Below are 21,690 nucleotides of genomic sequence, written 5' to 3' on the forward strand. Positions count from 1 at the left end.
TTCAAGAAGCTGAGCTGTGATTGGTTGCTATGAGCAACAGTTTTCCTTGTAGACAGTTGTGGTAACTGAGGCCTATTATTCTTATCATTTCTATGGTGTTATCGTCCTTCTGTAAAGCTGGAAATAACATAATTTATTACCATGCCGACACAGACCACCCTCTGACACAGACTGTTGGGGGAGCCCAGTATCACACAAGATAGGATTAGATACACGGCTCAGCAGACTGTATCACACAGGATAGGTTTAGAAGCACAGCCCAGTATCACACAGGATAGGATTAGATACACTGCTCAGCAGACAGTATCACACAGGATAGGATTAGATACACAGCTCAGCAGACAGTATCACACAGGATAGAATTAGATACACAGCTCAGCAGACTGTATCACACAGGATAGGATTAGATACACGGCTCAGCAGACAGCATCACACAGGATAGAATTAGATACACAGCTCAGCAGACTGTATCACACAGGATAGGATTAGATACACGGCACAGCAGACAATAATACACAGGAGAGGATTAGATACACAGCTCAGTTGACTGTATCACACAGGAGAGGATTAGATACGTGGCTCAGCAGACAGTATCACACAGGATAGGATTAGATACACAGCTCAGCAGACAGTATCACACAGGAGAGGATTAGATACACAGCTCAGCAGACTATCATACAGAATAGGATTTGATACACGGCTCAGCAGTCTGTATCACACAGGATTACATACGCGGCTCAGCAGACTGTATCACACAGGATAGGATTAGATACACAGGTCAGCAAACAGTGTCACACAGGATAGGATTAGATACATGGCTCAGCAGACTGTATCACACAGGAGAGGATTAGATACACAGCTCATCAGTCAGTGTCAAACAGGATAGGATTAGCTGCACGGCTCAGCAGACTATCACACAGGAGAGGATTATATACACAGCTCAGCAAACAGTAACACACAGGATAGGATTATATACATAGCTCAGGAGACAGTATCCCACAGGACAGAATTAGATACACAGTTCAGCAGATGGTATCACACAGGATAGGATTAGATACACAGCTCAGCAGATGGTATCACACAGGATAGGATTAAATACACAGCTCAGCAGATGGTATCACACAGGATAGGATTAAATACACAGCTCAGCAACAGGATGTGCCAAAGGAGAGGACTTCTTCATTCCAAGAATTCCACTCATTCTATCTGATTTGCCTTTTGATTTTAAACACCTCCAGTTTCCGCTTCCACTGGCATTTGCAATGTCCATTAACAAGGCTCAGGGACAGTCCTTGAAAGTAGTAGCGATCAATTTGCAATCTCCATGCTTTACTCATGGTCAACTTTATGTGGCCTGTTCAAGAGTTGGAACTGCCAAAAAACTGTTCATCTTTGCATTGGAAGGAAAAACCAAAAATGTTATCAAAAGGCTCTTGAATGAGCTGAAAATAAAATACTATCATACTTAGGTAATTGTTTAATTTGTGTTGCAAATCTGCAGTGTTGACTGTTGAGTATATGATGTGAAATGTTTGTATGTGCAATATTATTGTAATTTGTTATAACTAACCACAGCTAGTTACTATGCCTGGGCAATACCGGGCTCTTCAGCTAGTATTCATATAAAACCAGAATGACCATAAAAGCACAACAACAATATTGGTTTTATCATACCATAGAACAGGATAGCTTTTGTTGATGGATTCCTAAGGTATGTTCTGTTTATTGTGAAAAAGCAAGTCTCTCCTCCACATTGCCCCAGCCTTCCAGTCTCACCAGTCAACGGTGACCACCAAAGCATAACAGGATAGTTGCCAACTGCATGCTCCAATTTTCTATAGAAGATGGATTCATGTAACCCCTTCAGCAATGGAATGGATTGTTTCTGTTGGTTAGCATCTTGTACGAGTGAGTTCACTTTCTGCTTTTCAAAATTACCCAGTTCAACTACAACCTGAGGAAAAGATATATGTGGATATAAGTTTGAGGAACATATATTTAATATATATATATATACATATATATATATATGCATATAGAGTGTGTACGGAAAGTATTCAGACCCCTTTCAGTTTTTCACTCTTTGTTTCATTGCAGCCATTTGGTAAATTCAAAAAAGTACAATTCTTTTCTCATTAATGTACACACTGCAACCCAATTTGACTGGAAAAAAAACAGAAATGTAGAAATTTTTGCAAATTTATTAAAAAAGAAAACCTGAAATCCTGAAATATCATAAGTATTCAGACCCTTTGCTCTGTATTGAGTAGAAGCACCATTTTGAGCTAGTACAGCCATGAGTCTTCTTGGGAATAATGCAACAAGTTTTTCACACCTGGATTTAGGGATCCTCTGCCATTCTTCCTTGCAGATCTTCTCCAGTTCCATCAGTTTGAATAGGTAGCGTTGGTGGACAGCCATTTTCAGGTCTCTCCAGAGATGCTCAATTGGGTTTAGGTCAGGGCTCTGGTTGGGCCAGTCATGAATGGTCACAGAGTTGTTCTGAAGCCACTCCTTTGTTATTTTAGCTGTGTGCTTAGGGTCACTGTCTTGTTGGAAGGTGAACATTCGGCCAAATCTGAGGTCCAGAGCACTCTGGAAGAGGTTTTCGTCCAGGATATCTCTGTACTTCACCACATTCATGTTTCCTATAATAGTAACCAGTCATCCAGTCCCTGGAGCTTAAAAACACCCCCATAGCATGATGCTGCCACCACCATATTTCACTGTTGGGATTGTATTGAGCAGGTGATGAGCAGTGCCTGGTTTTCTCCACACATACCACTTAGAACTATCACCAAAAAGGTCTATCTTCGTCTCATCAGACCAGACTCCTCATAGTCTGGGAGTCCATGTGTTTTTTAGAAAACTCTATGCAGGCTTTCATATCTCTTGCACTGAGGAGAGGCTTCCGTCTGGTCACTCTGACAAAGGCCCGACTGTTGGAGGGCTACAGTGATAGTTGACTTTGTGGAACTTTCTCTCATTTCTATCATGATCCTTTACTGCCAAGACACAAATAATCTCTTCTGGTGAACCCAGTTGGGGGAAATGCGTGGAGAGTGTGTTGTGAGCCTGTCCTCTTTTATCTAAGGATCTAGGCTATCATCATTTCCAGCTATCTACATGAAGTTCCACACTATGTCAGATGAATATGATGTATTTTGGGGTTGTATCTTTTTGTGCCGATATTTGTCAATTTGTAAACTGGAATATTTTGGGGTTGAAGCATGTGTGTGGTAACATCTATGCATTTATATTATGCTGACTGTTATTTTGCATATTTGCTGGAATATTTATCAGGGTCATTGTGTGCCAGCACTGGTCTAATCCTTTTCTTATTGGGGGATTGGTATTGCTGCTATGATATATCTTTTAGTATTCTAACATATTTGTTTTGAGTGACTTAAGTAGATTGTAATCTCTCCCTTGTAGACATTCACACCCTTTTTTTTTGGCCTGTGTTATCATACACTGACACCACTTCATCTTGATATCATACAATGATTACAGGCCATCTGGCCCTTTGTTTCTGACTATCAGCCTTATAATGTCTTTATTGGAGTTCAGGTACAGCCATCATAAGAGCGGGGGCACCAATCTCGCTTTTTCTTAGGGTGCCAACCTCTGCATCTAGGTAGGTGCTCAGATAATAGTGGTATCCAGGGAGTGGTCACTCATTTCTTCACATTGGTTTAGTGAGTTTGTTATGACATAGTTGCACTAATAATATCATCTTGCAGTTGTTAGCCATTTAGCTGCTGGCAGTTCTGCTTGTTGAGATTATTTGACTGAGCATACTTCTATCATGTTAGAGGGGTCTTTTTCCTAACATTTTTTCTAGTCTTTTCAAGTATATCATTATTTACATTGACTAGTCAGGTAGAGAGCTTCTATTTTTTGGTCTGCTCTCTTGTATTTTTACAAGCCCGGTTTTTCCTAGGCAATTTAATTACAAGGAACAAATCCCACTGTTGGGATTCTTTTATTATGTTCACTTAATAAAGGTTATATTTTAATAGGGTAGTTTTTCTTTAGTAAGACGAAATTTCTCTCATCTCCCTACTGCATCTCTGGAGCTCAGCCACAGGGATCTTGGGGTTCTTCTTTACCTTTCTCACCAAGACTCTTCTAGGAAAACATTTGGTGATCCCAAACTTCTTCCATTTAAGGATTATAGAGGCCACTGTGCTCTTAGCAACCTTGAGTACTGCAGAAATTATTTTGTAACCTTGGCCAAATCTATGCTTTGCCACAATTCTGTATCCGAGCTCCTCGGCCATTTCCTTTGACCTCATGATTCTCATTTGGTCTGACATGCACTAAGAGGTCTTACATAGACTGGTCTGTGACTTTCCAAATCAAGTCCTATCAGTTTAATTAAACACAGCTGGACTCCAATGAATTAGTAGAACCATCTCAAGGAGGATCACAAGGAAGTGGACAGCATGTGACTTACATGAGTGTCTGAGCAAAGGTTCTGAATACTTTTGACCATGTGATAATAATAATATAATAATAATCTTTATTTTTATATAGCGCTAACATATTCCGCAGCGCTTTTTAAGATATTTAAGCTTTTCTTTGTTAATAAATTTACAAAATTTCTTCCTTTGTTTTTCAGTCAAGCTGGGGTGCAGAGTGTACAATAATGAGGAAAAAAATGAACTTTTTTGAATTTAACAAATGGCTGCAAAGAAACAAAGATGGAAATATTTAAAGGGGTCTGAATACTTGCCATACCACTGTAGATATTCATTTCTAGTCAATAGCACATTTGAGATTTCTGCCCATATCGGTAAAATTCTGTTCAGATGGCATTTATTATTAGTGGAGCCATGACACTTTTGCCAATTCTGTTTATCCTAAAAGATTTCAGGGTTGTTGATTTCAAGAAAAGCTTTCCAAATTGAACCAATCTTGATATAAAAAAACACTAGAAGCCATTTGTATAGATAAAGAAATAATTTTGTAAGTTAATGTGGTGGGGGGAGCAGTCCTACAACCTGTGCAGGAAAAACTTTGGAGGATATGTAACCTACTCACTTTAGATTGGTAGGAGTCTTAGAAATTAGAGCCCCATAATCACAAAGGAATGGCATAACCTACTGGTGTTAAAAGTAAAACTTTCTTGTCTTATTTCATTTTTATTACAATTCAACCAGTCCGGAGAACAGCTTATGACGTTTCAGTCTCATGTCAACCTTCATCAGATAATTGCTTTGTAAGACAATTGTAAAAATGAAAACAATATTATCTAACCTGATAGTACACAAATATTATACAGTTAAATACACAGAGTAATAAACAACAAATGATGGACCAAGAAGTGATCAGCACAGACTGATGAAAAACTGTGATAGTTTACGAATTGGTAACGGTGTGGTGGGATATGGAGCCGTACGCTGCAAAGAAGAAACAAAAACTGGCCACTATGATACTCAATTGATTACCAACTGTGAACTGTGGACTACAAGTTAAGAAAAAAGGAAGAACAGAATGAGGAGAGATATAAGAAGCAAATGGGAAATTAAAGAGCGACTGTTAGGCTATGTGCGCACCTTGAGTATTTGATCGCAGAAATTTCTGAAAGGTTTCTGCATCTTTAGGCAGCAAAAACGCTGCATCAAAAACAGTTTTGTATGTATTTTTGTACAGCAATGAATGCTTTTTGAGCTAAATAAAGAAATTAAAAAAAAAAAAGTTTTGTGATGTAATTTCTTGGTTCAACACCACCTTTTTTATTTTGATGCAGTGTGACATCAGGGTAATGGGATTAGGGCTTGGTGTCAGCAGCTGTCATTGACACCAAGCCCTAGCTGTAGTGCCATCAGCTGACACCAGTGACCGGATGTAAACTTTATACCTCTGATCACAGCTGAGCGCTCACGCTGTCTTTTTACACCGTGGGTACAGCGGCTCTCTGACCGGTGGGGATGATTTCACCACCGATCAGAAGCATTATGCCGGTGTTTCCCATGGTGTCACACAGAATGGGAAACACCAGCCTTTGAGCTGTGTATGTTCGGCAGTATTCGGTGATTAAATTAGCGAATATTGAAAATTCGGCGATCGTGAGCTGAACCCAAGATTGAAATATTCGCTCATCTCTAGTGACAAGTTTTACTCTTAGACCATGGTCACACTATCAGTATTTGGTCAGTATTTTACCTCTATATCTGTAAGCCGAAACCAGTAGTGGGTGATAATACAGATGTGGTGATGTGTCTCTCTTATACTTTTACTGATTGCTCCACTGCTGGTTTTGGCTTACAAATACTGAGGTAAAATACTGAACATGTGCACATTACCTTAGTATCAGCTACTGATTGGAACCCTACTCAGACACCTTACCATTCATCACTGAAGTAATTTTCCTACTGGAGATAACCTAGCAATATGTCGTTCCTTTATGTGATGGAGATTACTCCTAACAAATAGAAATATCTGACCACCACTAAATTACAAGACAATAAAGTGAAATGCATCCCAAGAACATCACAAGATCATTTTCTATAGACCTATTAAAATTTAAAGGATTATCATTATTTTGGGAAGATATCAAAGTACAACATTTGTCTTACCTGAAGTGTCACCAAGAGGAAAAAGAATGCCACAATGAGGCATGAAACCCAAAACTTGACTCCCCAGATTCTAATCATTGTTTACTGCACATCATGGAGAATGAATCTTTTTCAAAGAGAGGTTTATCTGCCATTATATACCTCTGACTGCATATTGTGCACTATTCAATGGCCTAACATAGATCCTGAAAAACAAAAATGCAAATAATTTACCATTAAGGTTTGCAATGGACTTTTGACCCAAAATGCTGCTTTCTCAATATTAATCGTTATAATGTAGTGAAATAACGCATACACAATACTAAAACCCTATGGAAATGCAATGTTATTACTAAGATATTTGTAGGCCTACCTTATACAGTGGGGAAAAAAGCATTTAGTCAGCCACCAGTTGTTCAAGCTCTCCCACTTAAAAAAGATGAGAGAGGCCTGTAATTGACGTTGTAGGTAGACCACAACTATGAGAGTCAAAATGAGAAAACAAATCCAAAAAATCTCCTTGATTTTGGCAACATTTATTTTGCACAATATGGTGGAAAATAAGTATTTGGTCACCTAAAAACATGTGTGACAAAATCAACTGTGGGAGCAATAATAAGAAAATGGAAGACATACAAGACCACTGATAATCTCCCTCTCTCTGGGGCTCCACGTAAGATCTCACCCCGTGGGGTCAAAATGATCACAAGAAAGGTGAGCTATAATCCCAGATCCGCATGGGGCGACCTAGTGAATGACCTGCACAGACCTGGTACCACCGTAACAAAGACTACCATCAGTAATACACTACGCCGTCAGAGACTCAGATCCTGCAGTGCCAGATGTGTCCCTCTCCTTAAGACAGTACATGTCAATTGGGAGAATGTCATATGGTCTGATGAAACCAAAGTAGAACTGTTTGGTAGAAACAAAACTCGTCGTGTTTGGAGGAGACAGAATGCTGAGTTGCATCCAAAGAACACCATTCCTACTGTGAAGCATGGGGGTGGCAACATCATGCTTTGGGGCTGTTTCTCTGCAAAGGGACCAGGACGACTGATCCGTGTACATGAAAGTATGAATGGGGCCATATATTGTGAGATTTTGAGTGCAAACCTTGTTCCATCAGCAAGGACATTGAAGATGAAACATGGATGGGTCTTTCAGCATGATAATGATCCCAAGCACACCACCAGGGCAATGAAGAGGTGGCTTCATAAGAAGCATTAGTCCTGGAGTGGCCTAGCCAGTCTCCAGATCTCAACCTCAAAACCTTTGGAGAGAGTTGAAAGTCTGTGTTGCCCAGTGACAGGCCCAAAACATCACTGCTCTAGAGATCTGCATTGAGAAATGGGCCAACATACCACCAACAGTGTGTGCCAACCTTACAGAAAACGTTTGACCTCTGTCATTGCCAGCAAAAGATATATAATAAAATATTGAGATGAACTTGTGTTAATGACCAAATACTTATTCTCCACCATAATTTGCAAAATAAATCTTGCCAAATCAAATTTTCTGGATTTGTTTTCTCATTTTGACTCTCATAGTTGTGGTCTACCTATAATGTCAATTACAGGCGTCTCTCGTCTTTTTAAGCAGGAGAACTTGCACAAATGGTGGCTGACTAAATACTTTTTCCCCCCACTGTACATAAAAACCCCATTTCCACCTTGAATGTATTATTGGGGGCAAACCTTTAGCTAGGGTATATGTATATCACATCGTTTTCAGGTGGATTCCACTGCAGAAATTTCCTGAAAAAAACTATAGAAAAAATCAAAATAAACATATGCATTTCTGTATCAAAACAACTTGCTGGGCATAAATGTTTAGCCACTTCAGGTTTCTAAAAGCTGCAAGTGCTTAACCCCTTTCTGACATCGGACGTACTATCCCGTCGAGGTGGGGTGGGCCCCTATGATCATGGACGGGATAGTATGTCTATCGCAGCTGACATCCGGCACTATGTGCCAGGAGCGGTCACGGACCGCCCCCGGCACATTAACCCCTGGCACACCGTGATCAAAGATGATCGCGATGTGCCGGGGGTGCAGAGAAGCATCGCGCAGTGAGGGGGCTCCCTTCGGGCTTCCCTGAGCCCCTCGCAGCAACGCGATGTGATCGCATTGCTGCGAGGGTCTTACCTCCCTCCCTGCCTGCTCCAGACCCGGATCCAAGATGGCCGCGGATCCGGGTCCTGCAGGGAGGGAGGTGGCTTCACAGAGCCTGCTCAGAGCACTGCACTGCTCTAAGTGAGATCAGTGATCTGACAGAGTGCTGTGCACACTGTCAGATCACCGATCTGTGATGTCCCCCCCTGGGACAAAGTAAAAAAGTAAAAAAAAATTTTTCCAAATGTGTAAAAAAAAATAAAAAAAAATATTCCTAAATAATGAAAAAAAAAAAAAAATATTCCCATAAATACATTTCTTTATCTAAATAAATTAAAAAAAAACAATAAAAGTACATATATTTAGTATCGCCACGTCCCTAGCGGCCCGACCTATAAACTGGCCCACTAGTTAACCCCTTCAGTAAACACCGTAAGAAAAAAAAAAAAACGAGGCAAAAAACAACGCTTTACTATCATACCGCCGAACAAAAAGTGGAATAACACGCGATCAAAAAGACAGATATAAATAACCATGGTACCTCTGAAAGCGTCATCTTGTCCTGCAAAAAACGAGCCACCATACAGCATCATCAGCAAAAAAATAAAAATGTTATAGTCCTGAGAATAAAGTGATGCAAAAATAATTATTTTTTCTATAAAATAGTTTTTATCCTATAAAAGCGCCAAAACATAAAAAAATGATATAAATGAGGTGTCGCTGTAATCGTACTGACCCGGAGAATAAAACTGCTTTATCAATTTTACCAAACGCGGAACGGTATAAACGCCTCCCCAAAAGAAATTCATGAATAGCTGGTTTTTGGTCATTCTGCCTCACAAAAATCGGAATAAAAAGCGATCAAAAAATGTCACGTGCCCGAAAATGTTACCAATAAAAACAACAACTCGTCCCGCAAAAAACAAGACCTCACATGACTCTGTGGACCAAAATATGGAAAAATTATAGCTCTCAAAATGTGGTAATGCAAAAAATATTTTTTGCAATAAAAAGCGTCTTTCAGTGTGTGACGGCTGCCAATCATAAAAATCCGCTAAAAAACCCCACTATAAAAGTAAATCAAACCCCCCTTCATCACCCCATTAGTTAGGGAAAAATTAAAAAAAAGTATTTATTTCCATTTTCCCATTAGGGCTAGGGCTATGGTTAGGGCTAGGGTTAGGGTTAGGGCTAGGGTTAGGGTTAGGGCTAGGGTTAGGGCTAGGGCTAGGGTTAGGGCTAGGGTTAGGGCTAGGGTTAGGGTTAGGGCTAGGGCTAGGGTTAGGGCTAGGGTTAGGGCTAGGGTTAGGGTTAGGGCTAGGGTTAGGGTTAGGGCTAGGGTTAGGGCTAGAGTTTGGGTTGGGGCTAAAGTTACAGTTAGGGTTTAGATTACATTTACAGTTGGGAATAGGGTTGGGATTAGGGTTAGGGGTGTGTCAGGGTTAGAGGTGTGGTTAGGGTTACCGTTGGAATTAGGGTTAGGGGTGTGTTTGGATTAGGGTTTCAGTTATAATTGGGGGTTTCCACTGTTTAGGCACATCAGGGGCTCTCCAAACGCGACATGGCGTCCGATCTCAATTCCAGCCAATTCTGCGTTGAAAAAGTAAAACAGTGCTTCTTCCCTTCCGAGCTCTCCCGTGTGCCCAAACAGGGGTTTACCCCAACATATGGAGTATCAGCGTACTCAGGACAAATAGGACAACAACTGTTGGGGTCAAATTTCTCCTGTTACCCTTGGGAAAATACAAAACTGGGGGCTAAAAAATAATTTGTGTGGGAAAAAAAAAGATTTTTTATTTTTACGGCTCTGCGTTATAAACTGTAGTGAAACACTTGGGGGTTCAAAGTTCTCACAACACATCTAGATAAGTTCCCTGGGGGGTCTAGTTTCCAATATGGGGTCACTTGTGGGGTGTTTCTACTGTTTAGGTACATTAGGGGTTCTGCAAACGCAATGTGACGCCTGCAGACCATTCCATCTAAGTCTGCATTCCAAATGGCACTCCTTCCCTTCCGAGCCCTCCCATGCGCCCAAACAGTGGTTCCCCCCAACATATGGGGTATCAGCGTACTCAGGACAAATTGGACAACAACTTTTGGGGTCGAATTTCTCCTCCTACCCTCGGGAAAATACAAAACTGGGGGCCAAAAAATAATTTTGGGGGGAAAATTTTTTTTTTTAATTTTCACGGCTCTGCGTTACAAACTGTAGTGAAACACTTGGGGGTTCAAAGCTCTCACAACACATCTAGATGAGTTCCTTAGGGGGTCTAGTTTCCAAAATGGTGTCACTTGTTGGGGGTTTCTACTGTTTAGGTACATTAGGGGCTCTGCAAACGCAATGTGACACCTGCAGACCATTCCATCTAAGTCTGCATTCAAATGGCACTCCTTCCCTTCCGAGCCCTCCCATGCACCCAAACAGTGGTTTTCCCCCACATATGGGGTATCAGCGCACTCAGGACAAATTGGACAACAAATTTTGGGGTCCAATTTCTCCTGTTACCCTTGGGAAAATACAAAACTGGGGGCTAAAAAATAATTTTTGTGGGAAAAAATTTTTGTTTTATTTTTACGTCTCTCCATTATAAACTTCTGTGAAGCCCTTGGTGGGTCAAAGCGCTCACCACACATCTAGATAAGTTCCTTAGGGGGTCTACTTTCCAAAATGGTGTCACTTGTGGGGGGTTTCTACTGTTTAGGTACATTAGGGGCTCTGCAAACGCAATGTGACACCTGCAGACCATTCCATCTAAGTCTGCATTCAAATGGCACTCCTTCCCTTCCGAGCCCTCCCATGCGCCCAAACAGTGGTTTTCCCCCACATATGGGGTATCAGCGCACTCAGGACAAATTGGACAACAAATTTTGGGGTCCAATTTCTCCTGTTACCCTTGGGAAAATACAAAACTGGGGGCTAAAAAATAATTTTTGTGGGAAAAAAATTTTGTTTTATTTTTACGTCTCTCCATTATAAACTTCTGTGAAGCCCTTGGTGGGTCAAAGCGCTCACCACACATCTAGATAAGTTCCTTAGGGGGTCTACTTTCCAAAATGGTGTCACTTGTGAGGGGTTTCTACTATTTAGATACATTAGGGGCTCTGCAAACGCAACATGGCGTCTCATCTCAATTCCTGTCAATTTTGCATTGAAAAGTCAAACGGCGCTCCTTCCATTCCGAGCTCTCCCATCCGCCCAAACAGTTGTTTACCCCCACATATGGGGTATCAGCGTACTCAGGACAAATTGTACAACAACTTTTGGGGTCCAATTTCTTCTCTTACCCTTGGGAAAATAAAAAAATTGGGGGAGAAAAGATAATTTTTGTGAAAAAATATGATTTTTTATTTTTATGGTTCTGCATTATAAACTTCTGTGAAGCACTTGGTGGGTCAAAGTACTCACCACACCTCTAGATAAGTTCCATAGGGGGTCTACTTTCCAAAATGGTGTCACTTGTGGGGGGTTTCAATGTTTAGGCACATCAGTGGCTCTCCAAATGCAACATGGCGTCCCATCTCAATTCCTGTCAATTTTGCATTGAAAAGTCAAACGGCGCTCCTTCCCTTCCGAGCTCTCCCATCCGCCCAAACAGTGGTTTTACCCCCACATATGGGGTATCAGCGTACTCAGGACAAATTGTACAACAACTTTTGGGGTCCAATTTCTTCTCTTACTTTTGGGAAAATAAAAAATTGGGGGCGAAAAGATAATTTTTGTGAAAAAATATGATTTTTTATTTTTACGGTTCTGCATTATAAACTTCTGTGAAGCACTTGGTGGGTCAAAGTGCTCACTACACCTCTAGATAAGTTCCTTAGGGGGTCTACTTTCCAAAATGGTGTCACTTGTGGGGGGTTTCAATGTTTAGGCACATCAGGGGCTCTCCAAACGAAACATGGCGTCCCATCTCAATTCCAGTCAATTTTGCATTGAAAAGTCAAATGGCGCTCCTTCTCTTCCGAGCTGTGCCATGCGCCCAAACAGTGGTTTACCCCCACATGTGGGGTATTGGCGTACTCAGGACAAATTGTACAACAATGTTTGGGGTCCATTTTCTCCTGTTACCCTTGGTAAAATAAAACAAATTGGAGCTGAATTAATTTTTTTGTGAAAAAAAGTTAAATGTTCATTTTTATTTAAACATTCAAAAAATTCCAGTGAAGCACCAGACGTGTTAATAAACTTCTTGAATGTGGTTTTGAGCACCTTGATGGGTGTAGTTTTTAGAATGGTGTCACACTTGGGTATTTTCTATCATATAGACCCCTCAAAATGACTTCAAATGAGATGTGGTCCCTAAAAAAAAATGGTGTTGTAGAAATGAGAAATTGCTGGTCAACTTTTCACCCTTATAACTCCCTAACAAAAAAAAATTTTGGTTCCAAAATTGTGCTGATGTAAAGTACACATGTGGGAAATGTTACTTATTAAGTATTTTGTGTGTCATATCTCTGTGATTTAATTGCATAAAAATTCAAGTTTGGAAAATTGCGAAATTTTCATAATTTTCGCCAAATTTCCGTTTTTTTCACAAATAAACGCAGGTACTATCAAAGAATTTTTACCATTGTCATGAAGTACAATATGTCACGAGAAAACAATGTCAGATTCTCTGGGATCCGTTGAAGCGTTCCAGAGTTATAACCTCATAAACGGACAGTGGTCAGAATTGTAAAAATTGGCCCAGTCATTAACGTGCAAACCACCCTTGGGGGTAAAGGGGTTAAAAAAAGTAACATGTCCATTTTTGTCATGTTTTCCACATAATACACCCTGTAATTTACAGTACTGGTCAATGAGAAAGCTTGTAAGATGACCAGACATTTTTTTTAAGCGTTTTGCCATCAGTATTGCTTATAAAAACACTAGAGGTTACTTTACTATTAAATGGAGAGATAAAAATTCCAGGAACAGTATAGTAAAAAAAGACTTCAGAAAAGCCATGGGAAACCATGGTATCCAAAACGTCAGGAAAAATGCTCAGTAACGATCAAAAAAGGACACAAAAGATGCTTTGCAGGTAACTAAAATTTCCACCCCAGTGTCCCGGAGTGTCTTCTGCTTGAAAAACTTGTTGCGTTAGCCTGAGTTTAAAAGACATACTGTGCACATACCCAATGTCTGTTTTTACTTGTCCATGTGACTACACAGTAACCACAAATGTGAGTTTCCTACTGCTGCAATTAAGAGTAGAAATTATTAAAGGGAATTTGTCAGCAGGTTTCTGCTACATCATCTGAGTGCAGCATAATGTAGGGAAAGAGACCTTGAATACAACAAAAAAAACTTAGTTTACTGGGTGTAGCAGTTTTGACCCAATCAGAGACTTTAGATTTAGCAAAGCAGCAGAGCTGAGGAAGCTATCCCCGCCTACACCAGGCTCTGTATATACAATGTCTATAGACAAAACCCAAGGCAGAAACAAAATAAACATATACCCTGTTGCAAGTAAATGAGTAAAAGCAATAGTATATGTAAATAAAAGGCAGATTATCCCCTAAGAAGCAGCTTATAAATTTCACCCACAGACAAAGGGATGAGTACCCCCTAAGAAGTAGCTTACAAATTTCACCCACAGACCATGGGGAAGAGTATTCCCTAAGTAGCAGCTTATAATTTTCACCCACAGACCATGGGGCAGAGTATCCTCCAAGAAGCAGCTAAAAAAGTTCACTCACAGACAATGGGGCAGAGTACCCCCTAAGAAGCAGCTTACAAATTTCACCCACAGACCATGGGGCAGAGTACCCACAAAGAAGCAAGTTACAAATTTTGCCCACAGACCATGGAGCAGAGTATCCCCTTAGAAGCAGCTTACAAATTTCACCCAAAGAGCATGGGGCACAGTACTCCCACACCTCTAAAATGTCTGCTCCAGTAGCATATGTTTCAAATTCTGCCAATGAAAAGCTTGTAGTATCATCTTGGATACAGCTGGCAGTCTGCAGCGGGGCTTGCTACCAGCAGTTCATTTAAAATTGCACCCACAGAGCATGTTTCCAAATTTTTCCCACATAAGCTGATAAGTTCAAACAGGTGCCATTACTACAGGTAATGAGTGGAGGACAGAGGAGCTTCTTAAAGAAGTTACAGGTCTGTTAGAGCCAGAAATCTTGCATATTTGTAGATGACCAAATGCTTATTTTCCACCATAATTTGCAAAATTAATCTTGCCAAATCAGACAAGGTGATTTTCTGGGTTTGTTTTCTCATTTTGACTTTCATAGTTCTGGTCTACCTATGATGTCAATTACAGGCCTCTCTCATCTTTTTTAAGTGGGAGAACTTGCACAATTGGTGGCTGACTGATTCTTTTTTTCCCCACTGTATATGTGATTTTGAAGTCAATAAAAAAAACTTTTTGCACTCTAAATGGTATAATTAACTCTTTGCTCCTCCTTATGATACAGTTTTTTTTTGTGTTTTTTATTTGTGAAGTAGGCCCCCAAATGAAACAAATGGCAAATAGAGTTGAACACAGGCTGGGTGCGGCTGTTGTAGTTGTCTGGTCATCCAAAGTCATGGCAAGCCATTTGGGATCTACACCTGGTTCATTTTAAGAAATGCTAGGTTACCCACATTGGATGTGGACAGGCATATTCACCTGTCTGTGATGACCACCTCCGCCGTGCTAAACATACTTTTCAACAGTACACTTGCTGCAGGGCAGGCCAGCACCTCCAAAGCATAAAAAGCAAGCTCGGGCCATGTGTCCAATTTGGAAAAGTTAAATGGGGCAGACCCATCTGTTAGTACGTGGAGACTTGTGGACCATGTTATTGTAATGCTTTCTCCTTCTAATACGGACTGTATCAGATGCTGGTGCCGGATGTTGTGGCGTGCTTATAAAGTTTTTCCACATTTCGGCCATGCCAACTCTGCCTTCTGAGGTGCTAGTGGTGTCCCATTTGCATTGGTGACTCACTTCTACGCTTTGCTGTTCCACTGAGCCCGTACTGTCAGGTGGGAAAGTTGTTAGTAGTAGGGTTGAGCGAAACGGGTCGGCCACTTTCAGAAGTCGCCGACTTTTGGCAAAGTCGGGTTTCATGAAACCCGACCCGACCCCTGTGTGGGCGCGGCCATGAAGTCGGCGATCTTCTGAATGTGGTATCGGAATTCCGATCCCGATTTCCGATATGTTTGCAATATCGGAAATCGGTATCGGAATCCATATTTAATGTAAAATAAAGAATTAAAATAAAAAATATCGCTATACTTACCCTCTGACGCGCCCTGGTACTAACCGGGAACCTTCCTTCCTTCGAATCAGCACTTCCAGGACCTTGCGGTGACGTCGCGGCTTGTGATTGGTCGCGCGGCCACCCATGTGACCGCTCGCGCGACCAATCACAAGCCGCGACGTCACCGCGACGTCACCGCGACGTCACCGCGACGTCACCGCAAGGTCCTGGAAGCGCTGATTCGAAGGAAGGAAGGTTCCCGGTTAGTACCAGGGCGCGTCAGAGGGTAAGTATAGCGATATTTTTTATTTTAATTCTTTATTTTACACTTAAATATGGATCCCAGGGCCTGAAGGAGAGTTTCCTCTCCTTCAGAGCCTGGGAACCATTGGAAACCCAATGCACTGCATTGGGTTTCGAGTTTCGGCCGACCCCGACCTTTTTATAGGATCGGCCGATTTCACTCGACCCGACTTTTGAAAAAGTCGGGTTTCGTGAAACCCGACCCAATTCTATAAAAGTAAAGGTCGCTCAACCCTAGTTAGTAGTTTTTCTTCCAGAGTGTGCTTGTAGTCACGTATTTTGCAGTCCCTCATCAAGTTGATTGAGTTTTTTTATAGCCATATACTGAGAGCTGTAACTTTTTTACTTTTTTTAATAGAGCTGTATGAGGGCTTATTTTTTGCAGGACGATTTGAAGATGTATGGGTATGGTTGTATGGGTGGATGACAAACTGACATTTAGTGGCCAGTGTCAGGCAGCTGTTACAAAGGCAAATAAAATAATGGGATGCATTAAAAGAGGCATAGATGCTCATGAGGAAAACATAATTTTTCCTCTATGCAAGTCTTTAGTTCGACCAAACTTAGAATACTGTGTACAGTTCTGGTCTCCAGTGTATAAGAAAGACATAGCTGAACTGGAGCGGGTGCAGAGAAGAGCGACCAAGGTTACTAGAGGACTTGGGGGTCTGCAATACCAAGATAGGTTATTACACTTGGGGCTATTTAGTTTGGAAAAACGAAGGCTAAGGGGTGATCTTATCTTAATGTATAAGTATATGAGGAGACAGTACAAAGACCTTTCTGATGATCTTTTTAATCATAGAACTGAGACAGGGACAAGGGGGCATCTTCTACGTCTGGAGGAAAGAAGGTTTAGGCATAACAACAGACGCGGGTTCCTTGATAGGGCGTTGATTGCCCTATGTGGAGTCGGGAAGGAATTTTTTTCCCCAATATGGAGCTTACTCTTTGCCACATGGTTTTTTTTGCCTTCCTCTGGATCAACATGTTAGGGCATATTAGTTTAGGCTATGGGTTGAACTAGAGTGTATTAAAGTCTTCCTTCAATCTTAATAACTATGTTACTATGTTACTAAGGACCGGAAGTAATGATGGTATGTTGTCTTTGAAGTAGGGATCCATCAGGCTGGACACCCAATAATCTGCACTGGTAACAATATGGACAACTCTGTGGGTTATTCCACAGGCACTGCAGCATGTATTGGTTCATGTGTGTCAGGCTGCCCAAAGACAACGACAAGCTGTCTTCGATGGGAGGTATATCATCTGGGTATTCTGTATGCTCACTATCCACGCTCCAGTGATGCCTATGAGCTGATCTGAGTACCATCCTGCTGTGAAAATGGTTGTTCCTCCTCCTTCACCTCTTCATCACCATCATCACCCTCCCAAACTGTCCCCTGTCTGTACAGTTGGGTACCTGGCCAACGTTGGGACAGTAATCCATCCCCCGAGCTATGTGTGGACGAGAGGCCTGATAACTATGTAAATTAGCTGTGCTCCTCCTTCTGCATCTCTTCCTCCTGTGTCATCACCTCATCCATCATGGCCTGAAATGTTTTTCAGCAGACATACAGTATAAGTGGTATAGTAATGCTGATGATGGCCATATTGGTCATATTGGTGGAATATTCAAAGCAGCGCAAACTGCATACACATCCCGCATGGAGGCCTACTCATTGGTCGTGAAGTGGTGTTGTTCTGCAGTGCATCTCACCCATGTGTGCTGCAGCTAAAACTCCACTATTCCCTGCTGCTGCTCGCACAGTCTCTCCAGCATATGCAAGGTGGAGTTCCACCTTGTTAGTACGTCACATATCAGCCAGTGAGCGGGAAGACAGAAGTGATGCTGCAGCACAGACAGGTGAGTGGCTGGGTAAGAACACCAAAAGTGTGCACACACTGCCCGCACTTTCAATAGCAGCTCTGACTTGTGTGGATAGCTTTTTAGGAAGCTCTGCACCACCAAGTTTAGCACATGCATAAGGCAAGGGATGTGCATCAAACCGGCTAGGCCAAGAGCTACTATGAGATTATGCTATGAGATTGCCCGTCATTGCACACCACACGGCTGGGCAAGAGGTTCACCTGCAGCAACCAGTCATCTGTCTGCTGTTTGATCCCAGTGCACAACTCCTCCACCTTGTATTATTTGTCCCCCAAGCAGAAAAGTTTAAGAACAGCTTGCTATAATTTCCCCCTGGCTGTGCTTAAGTTGGTGGTGAAGGTCTTCCTGAGACTAAATGAGGACGCGGTGGAGGAAGAAGAGTAGGAGGAGGAGGAAACCTGGACAGATAAATATCTAGCAATACTAGGTGGTGGTAGGTAGGACATGAGGTAGAACACCTTCCACCTATGCCCTAGCCATCACTGCATTTATCCAGTGGGCAGTTAGGGAGATGTAATGTCCTTGACCTTGCCACTGAACTGTGGGACAGCCACCGATATATATATATATTGTTTTTAAAAAGACTGACTTCACCAGCCGGAATGGCAGCATTTCAAAAGCCAGTAATTTTGGAATGCTGTTATTCAGGACCACGGCTCGTGGGTGGCTAGGTTGGTATCTCCTCTTTATCTCAAGGATTTGGGTAATGGTAAGCTGAACTCTTCCATGGGATGGTATCGAGATGCACGGTGACACTCGTGATGGTGGTGGAGGTGCTGTCACATCCTCTAAATGTGGGGAGGCAGGTGGCCATGTTGATCATGAGTGGGAGGAAGAGACTAAAACTGCAACAGAAGAGGGAACAGGAGGAGGCTCAGATCTGTCATGGTTTTTAAGGGGTGTACTCCACTGCACCTCATGCTTGAAATTCAGATACAACATCATACAGGGTCAAGTGCAAACCACCTGTCGCTTGTCAGCAACACATTCCCTGAGGAAATTCCACGCCAGGGACCTTTTTTGAGCTGTCCTTGGTGTGCTTATAGGTGCAGCAATGTTGCCAGTAGCAGCCGATGTACTGGCTAAGGGCTTCCCGCAGTGCCTTTGCACCCTGCTCCTTCTTTTGCTGTGTTTTAGTTGCAGCATGGCCATCTCCTCTTCTTCCAAATTGTGCATGTTACTAAGATGTCATCTGTTCCATTTGGGGTTCTAGGACATCATCATTCCCGCATCATTATCCATCGACTGCTTAACCCTACCTTCCTTGCCAGTCTACACAGTGCATAAAGACGCTGCAGTTGGCAGTTGAGTTTCGTCATCATTTAAGATGCGGTGCAGAGGTCCACTGACTATGTGCCTAGCCCTCCCACGTACTCCCCAACCAACCTAACAAGTGGTTGGGCATCAGTGCACTCATTCTCTTCCTTTTCTGAAGCAGGGGCAGGTGGATGGGCCACCAAACCTCAGCCAGCAGAATCATCAAAAAGCAGAAGGGATTGCTGCATGACTTGGAGGTCAGCCTACATGGCTGATTTGCAAAGGGGTGAGGTGGAAGCTAGATGACCATAGTCCTCAGGTGCCAATAGTGCCCTTTCTGCACTGGACTGGGTGGTAGATAGTGTGAAACAACTGGAGCCACACTTAGCCATCCAATCTAACATCTTTTCAACATCTTGTGGTCTTAACCTTCGTGCAGCAGTAATCGGGCCTACAAAAGGACAGAGAGCGTCCTGTCGCCTGCGTGCATCAGAGGAAGGTATTGGAACTGTGCAAATAGTGGGTACAACTACTCCCTGCATCAGCGACATCACCACCATCAGTAGCTATGCCAGCATAACCACGACCACGTCCCTTATTTGATACTCTCCTTATTTTTGGAAGTTGATTTTGTAAACACTACTCATGAAGACATGGCAGAAAAGTAGATTTATTTATTTGGATCAAACTCTGATCAAAGTGTAATCAGAGTGTGATTAACATTTATCAGACCGATTTTCTCGGATGGGGAAGGTACAGTTGTCTGCACCTGCTCTAACACTTGATGATGGAGTGGCCAAACTTACTGAGACCAAGCCTTCTGCACCATAAATTATTGCAGATATTTTCATAACAAATTAGTTGATTTGCATATATCCAAATCCAGGCTACCCATCAGAATTAGTATGAGATACATGAAAAATTTATGAGTATTGCCAAAGTATTTAACACACGTTCATGTCAACTATGCAACCTTTTGCATGGAATGCTGGAAGGTGTTACGTCTTGTGACGTAAAGTACAGTACTTCTAATGTGCCTTAATTTCCCTTCCTATATTTACTAAGGCCTTATTCAGACCACCAAATTTTCTCGTCTCCAAAAAAATTTTCATCAATATTTTGGATCAGATTTTGGTGACATATGCTTCTTCCCATTAGTAATTTTCTCATATTACGCTAAAAATAATCAAATTGCAAAGCTTCTCGTACACATTACAATTTTAAAAAACAGACAGCGCATGGTTGGTACATGTATGCAATCTGTGTGCTGTCTGTGATTTTCACAGACCCACAGACTTACATGTGTGATTTCTTTTTTGCAGACCACTCGATTAGTAAAAAACATGGACATGTAAACATAGACTATAGGGGGTACATAAATGTTCTGTGAAAGTCAAGCTAGTAATGTGCATGAAATCCAGACATCTTTATGAGGCCTTATGGATATAATCTAGGCTACATTAACAAATTCTGTTTTACAGGAAATTATTGAAAGGAAAAGATACATGGGGCTTGATGAATTTGTTACTTAGTCTGAGCATGTTCAATGAGATGCCACCAGAAAAGTGACATAATAGCATTGATAATTACGTCCCTATATGTTTCACCAAAAGTCACTTTTATCAGAAATATAATAGGTGAACTCATTCAATTCCAACACGTTCTTAACTATTACGCGGTCCTGAACCTTGCAATCGCAGATGTGTGCAGCAGATCTCTGTAACATGGACACATTGAGACATCATCATTTGTAAACTCTACCTCGTGACGTAAACATGAAGCAATATACCGGTCTGACATCCAAAATCATACATCAATAATAAGTGACAACCACCGCAGCAGAACTGGAGTGACAGTAAATCCAGAGAGTGAAGGGGATGACAAGAGCAGGCATGCTTCCATTACTAACCAGCCTTCCTGCAGCCTCTACTTCCTCCATGGTCCAGCTCAGCAAGCTGTAAACTCTGGCAAGAAGCCTTCTCTCCCAGGCTGGAGACTAGTATGTTCATGCCTTGAGCCCCATTCACTCACAGGAATCCAGCTCACAGCTTGCTAGATGAAGTCACAGCATCTGGGAATACAATGACATCAGGCTGGAAGAAAACCTGCCATGGATTCTCTCTGGCTGTAGTTACAGCTCTGTAGACTTTCCTTTCAATGGCTGCGTCCTATTACAGTGGATCATACCCAGAGTTTTCAGTTTACTTCTTGTGCTCTGGAAAGCAGTAAGTAGGAGCTTTGAAAGAGAGAAAGGGAGAAAAGCAGAACTTGCAGCATTTCTGATGAGGAAGAAAGGGACTTGTAAATGTTATTGTGGTAAAGATCCTTTTATAAGCATCAAGTGAAAGTTCAACTTAACAAGATTTGGGAAAAATTA

General features: G+C 41.8%; 1 protein-coding gene across 2 annotated transcripts in view; it reads right to left on the reverse strand.

The window, feature by feature from the left end:
• The window catches only part of FUT10 (fucosyltransferase 10), a 56,522-nt gene extending 35,163 nt beyond the window's left edge, over nucleotides 1-21,359 (reverse strand). The window contains exons 1-3 of one of the 2 annotated variants that reach the window (XM_069742367.1): nucleotides 21,223-21,359; nucleotides 6,585-6,769; nucleotides 1,675-1,954 (exon numbers count right to left, since the gene is read on the reverse strand). In XM_069742367.1, coding sequence (XP_069598468.1) covers nucleotides 1,675-1,954; nucleotides 6,585-6,662 — 358 coding nt within the window. In that variant the 5' untranslated portion in view covers nucleotides 6,663-6,769; nucleotides 21,223-21,359. Of the gene's footprint in view, nucleotides 1-1,674; nucleotides 1,955-6,584; nucleotides 6,770-21,074 lie in introns of both variants that reach the window. The other variant, XM_069742358.1, reaches the window with a different exon arrangement.
• Nucleotides 21,360-21,690: the final 331 nt, after the last annotated feature.

Source organism: Ranitomeya imitator, chromosome 1 (assembly GCF_032444005.1).
Source record: "Ranitomeya imitator isolate aRanImi1 chromosome 1, aRanImi1.pri, whole genome shotgun sequence".
Taxonomy (NCBI): Eukaryota; Metazoa; Chordata; class Amphibia; order Anura; family Dendrobatidae; genus Ranitomeya; species Ranitomeya imitator.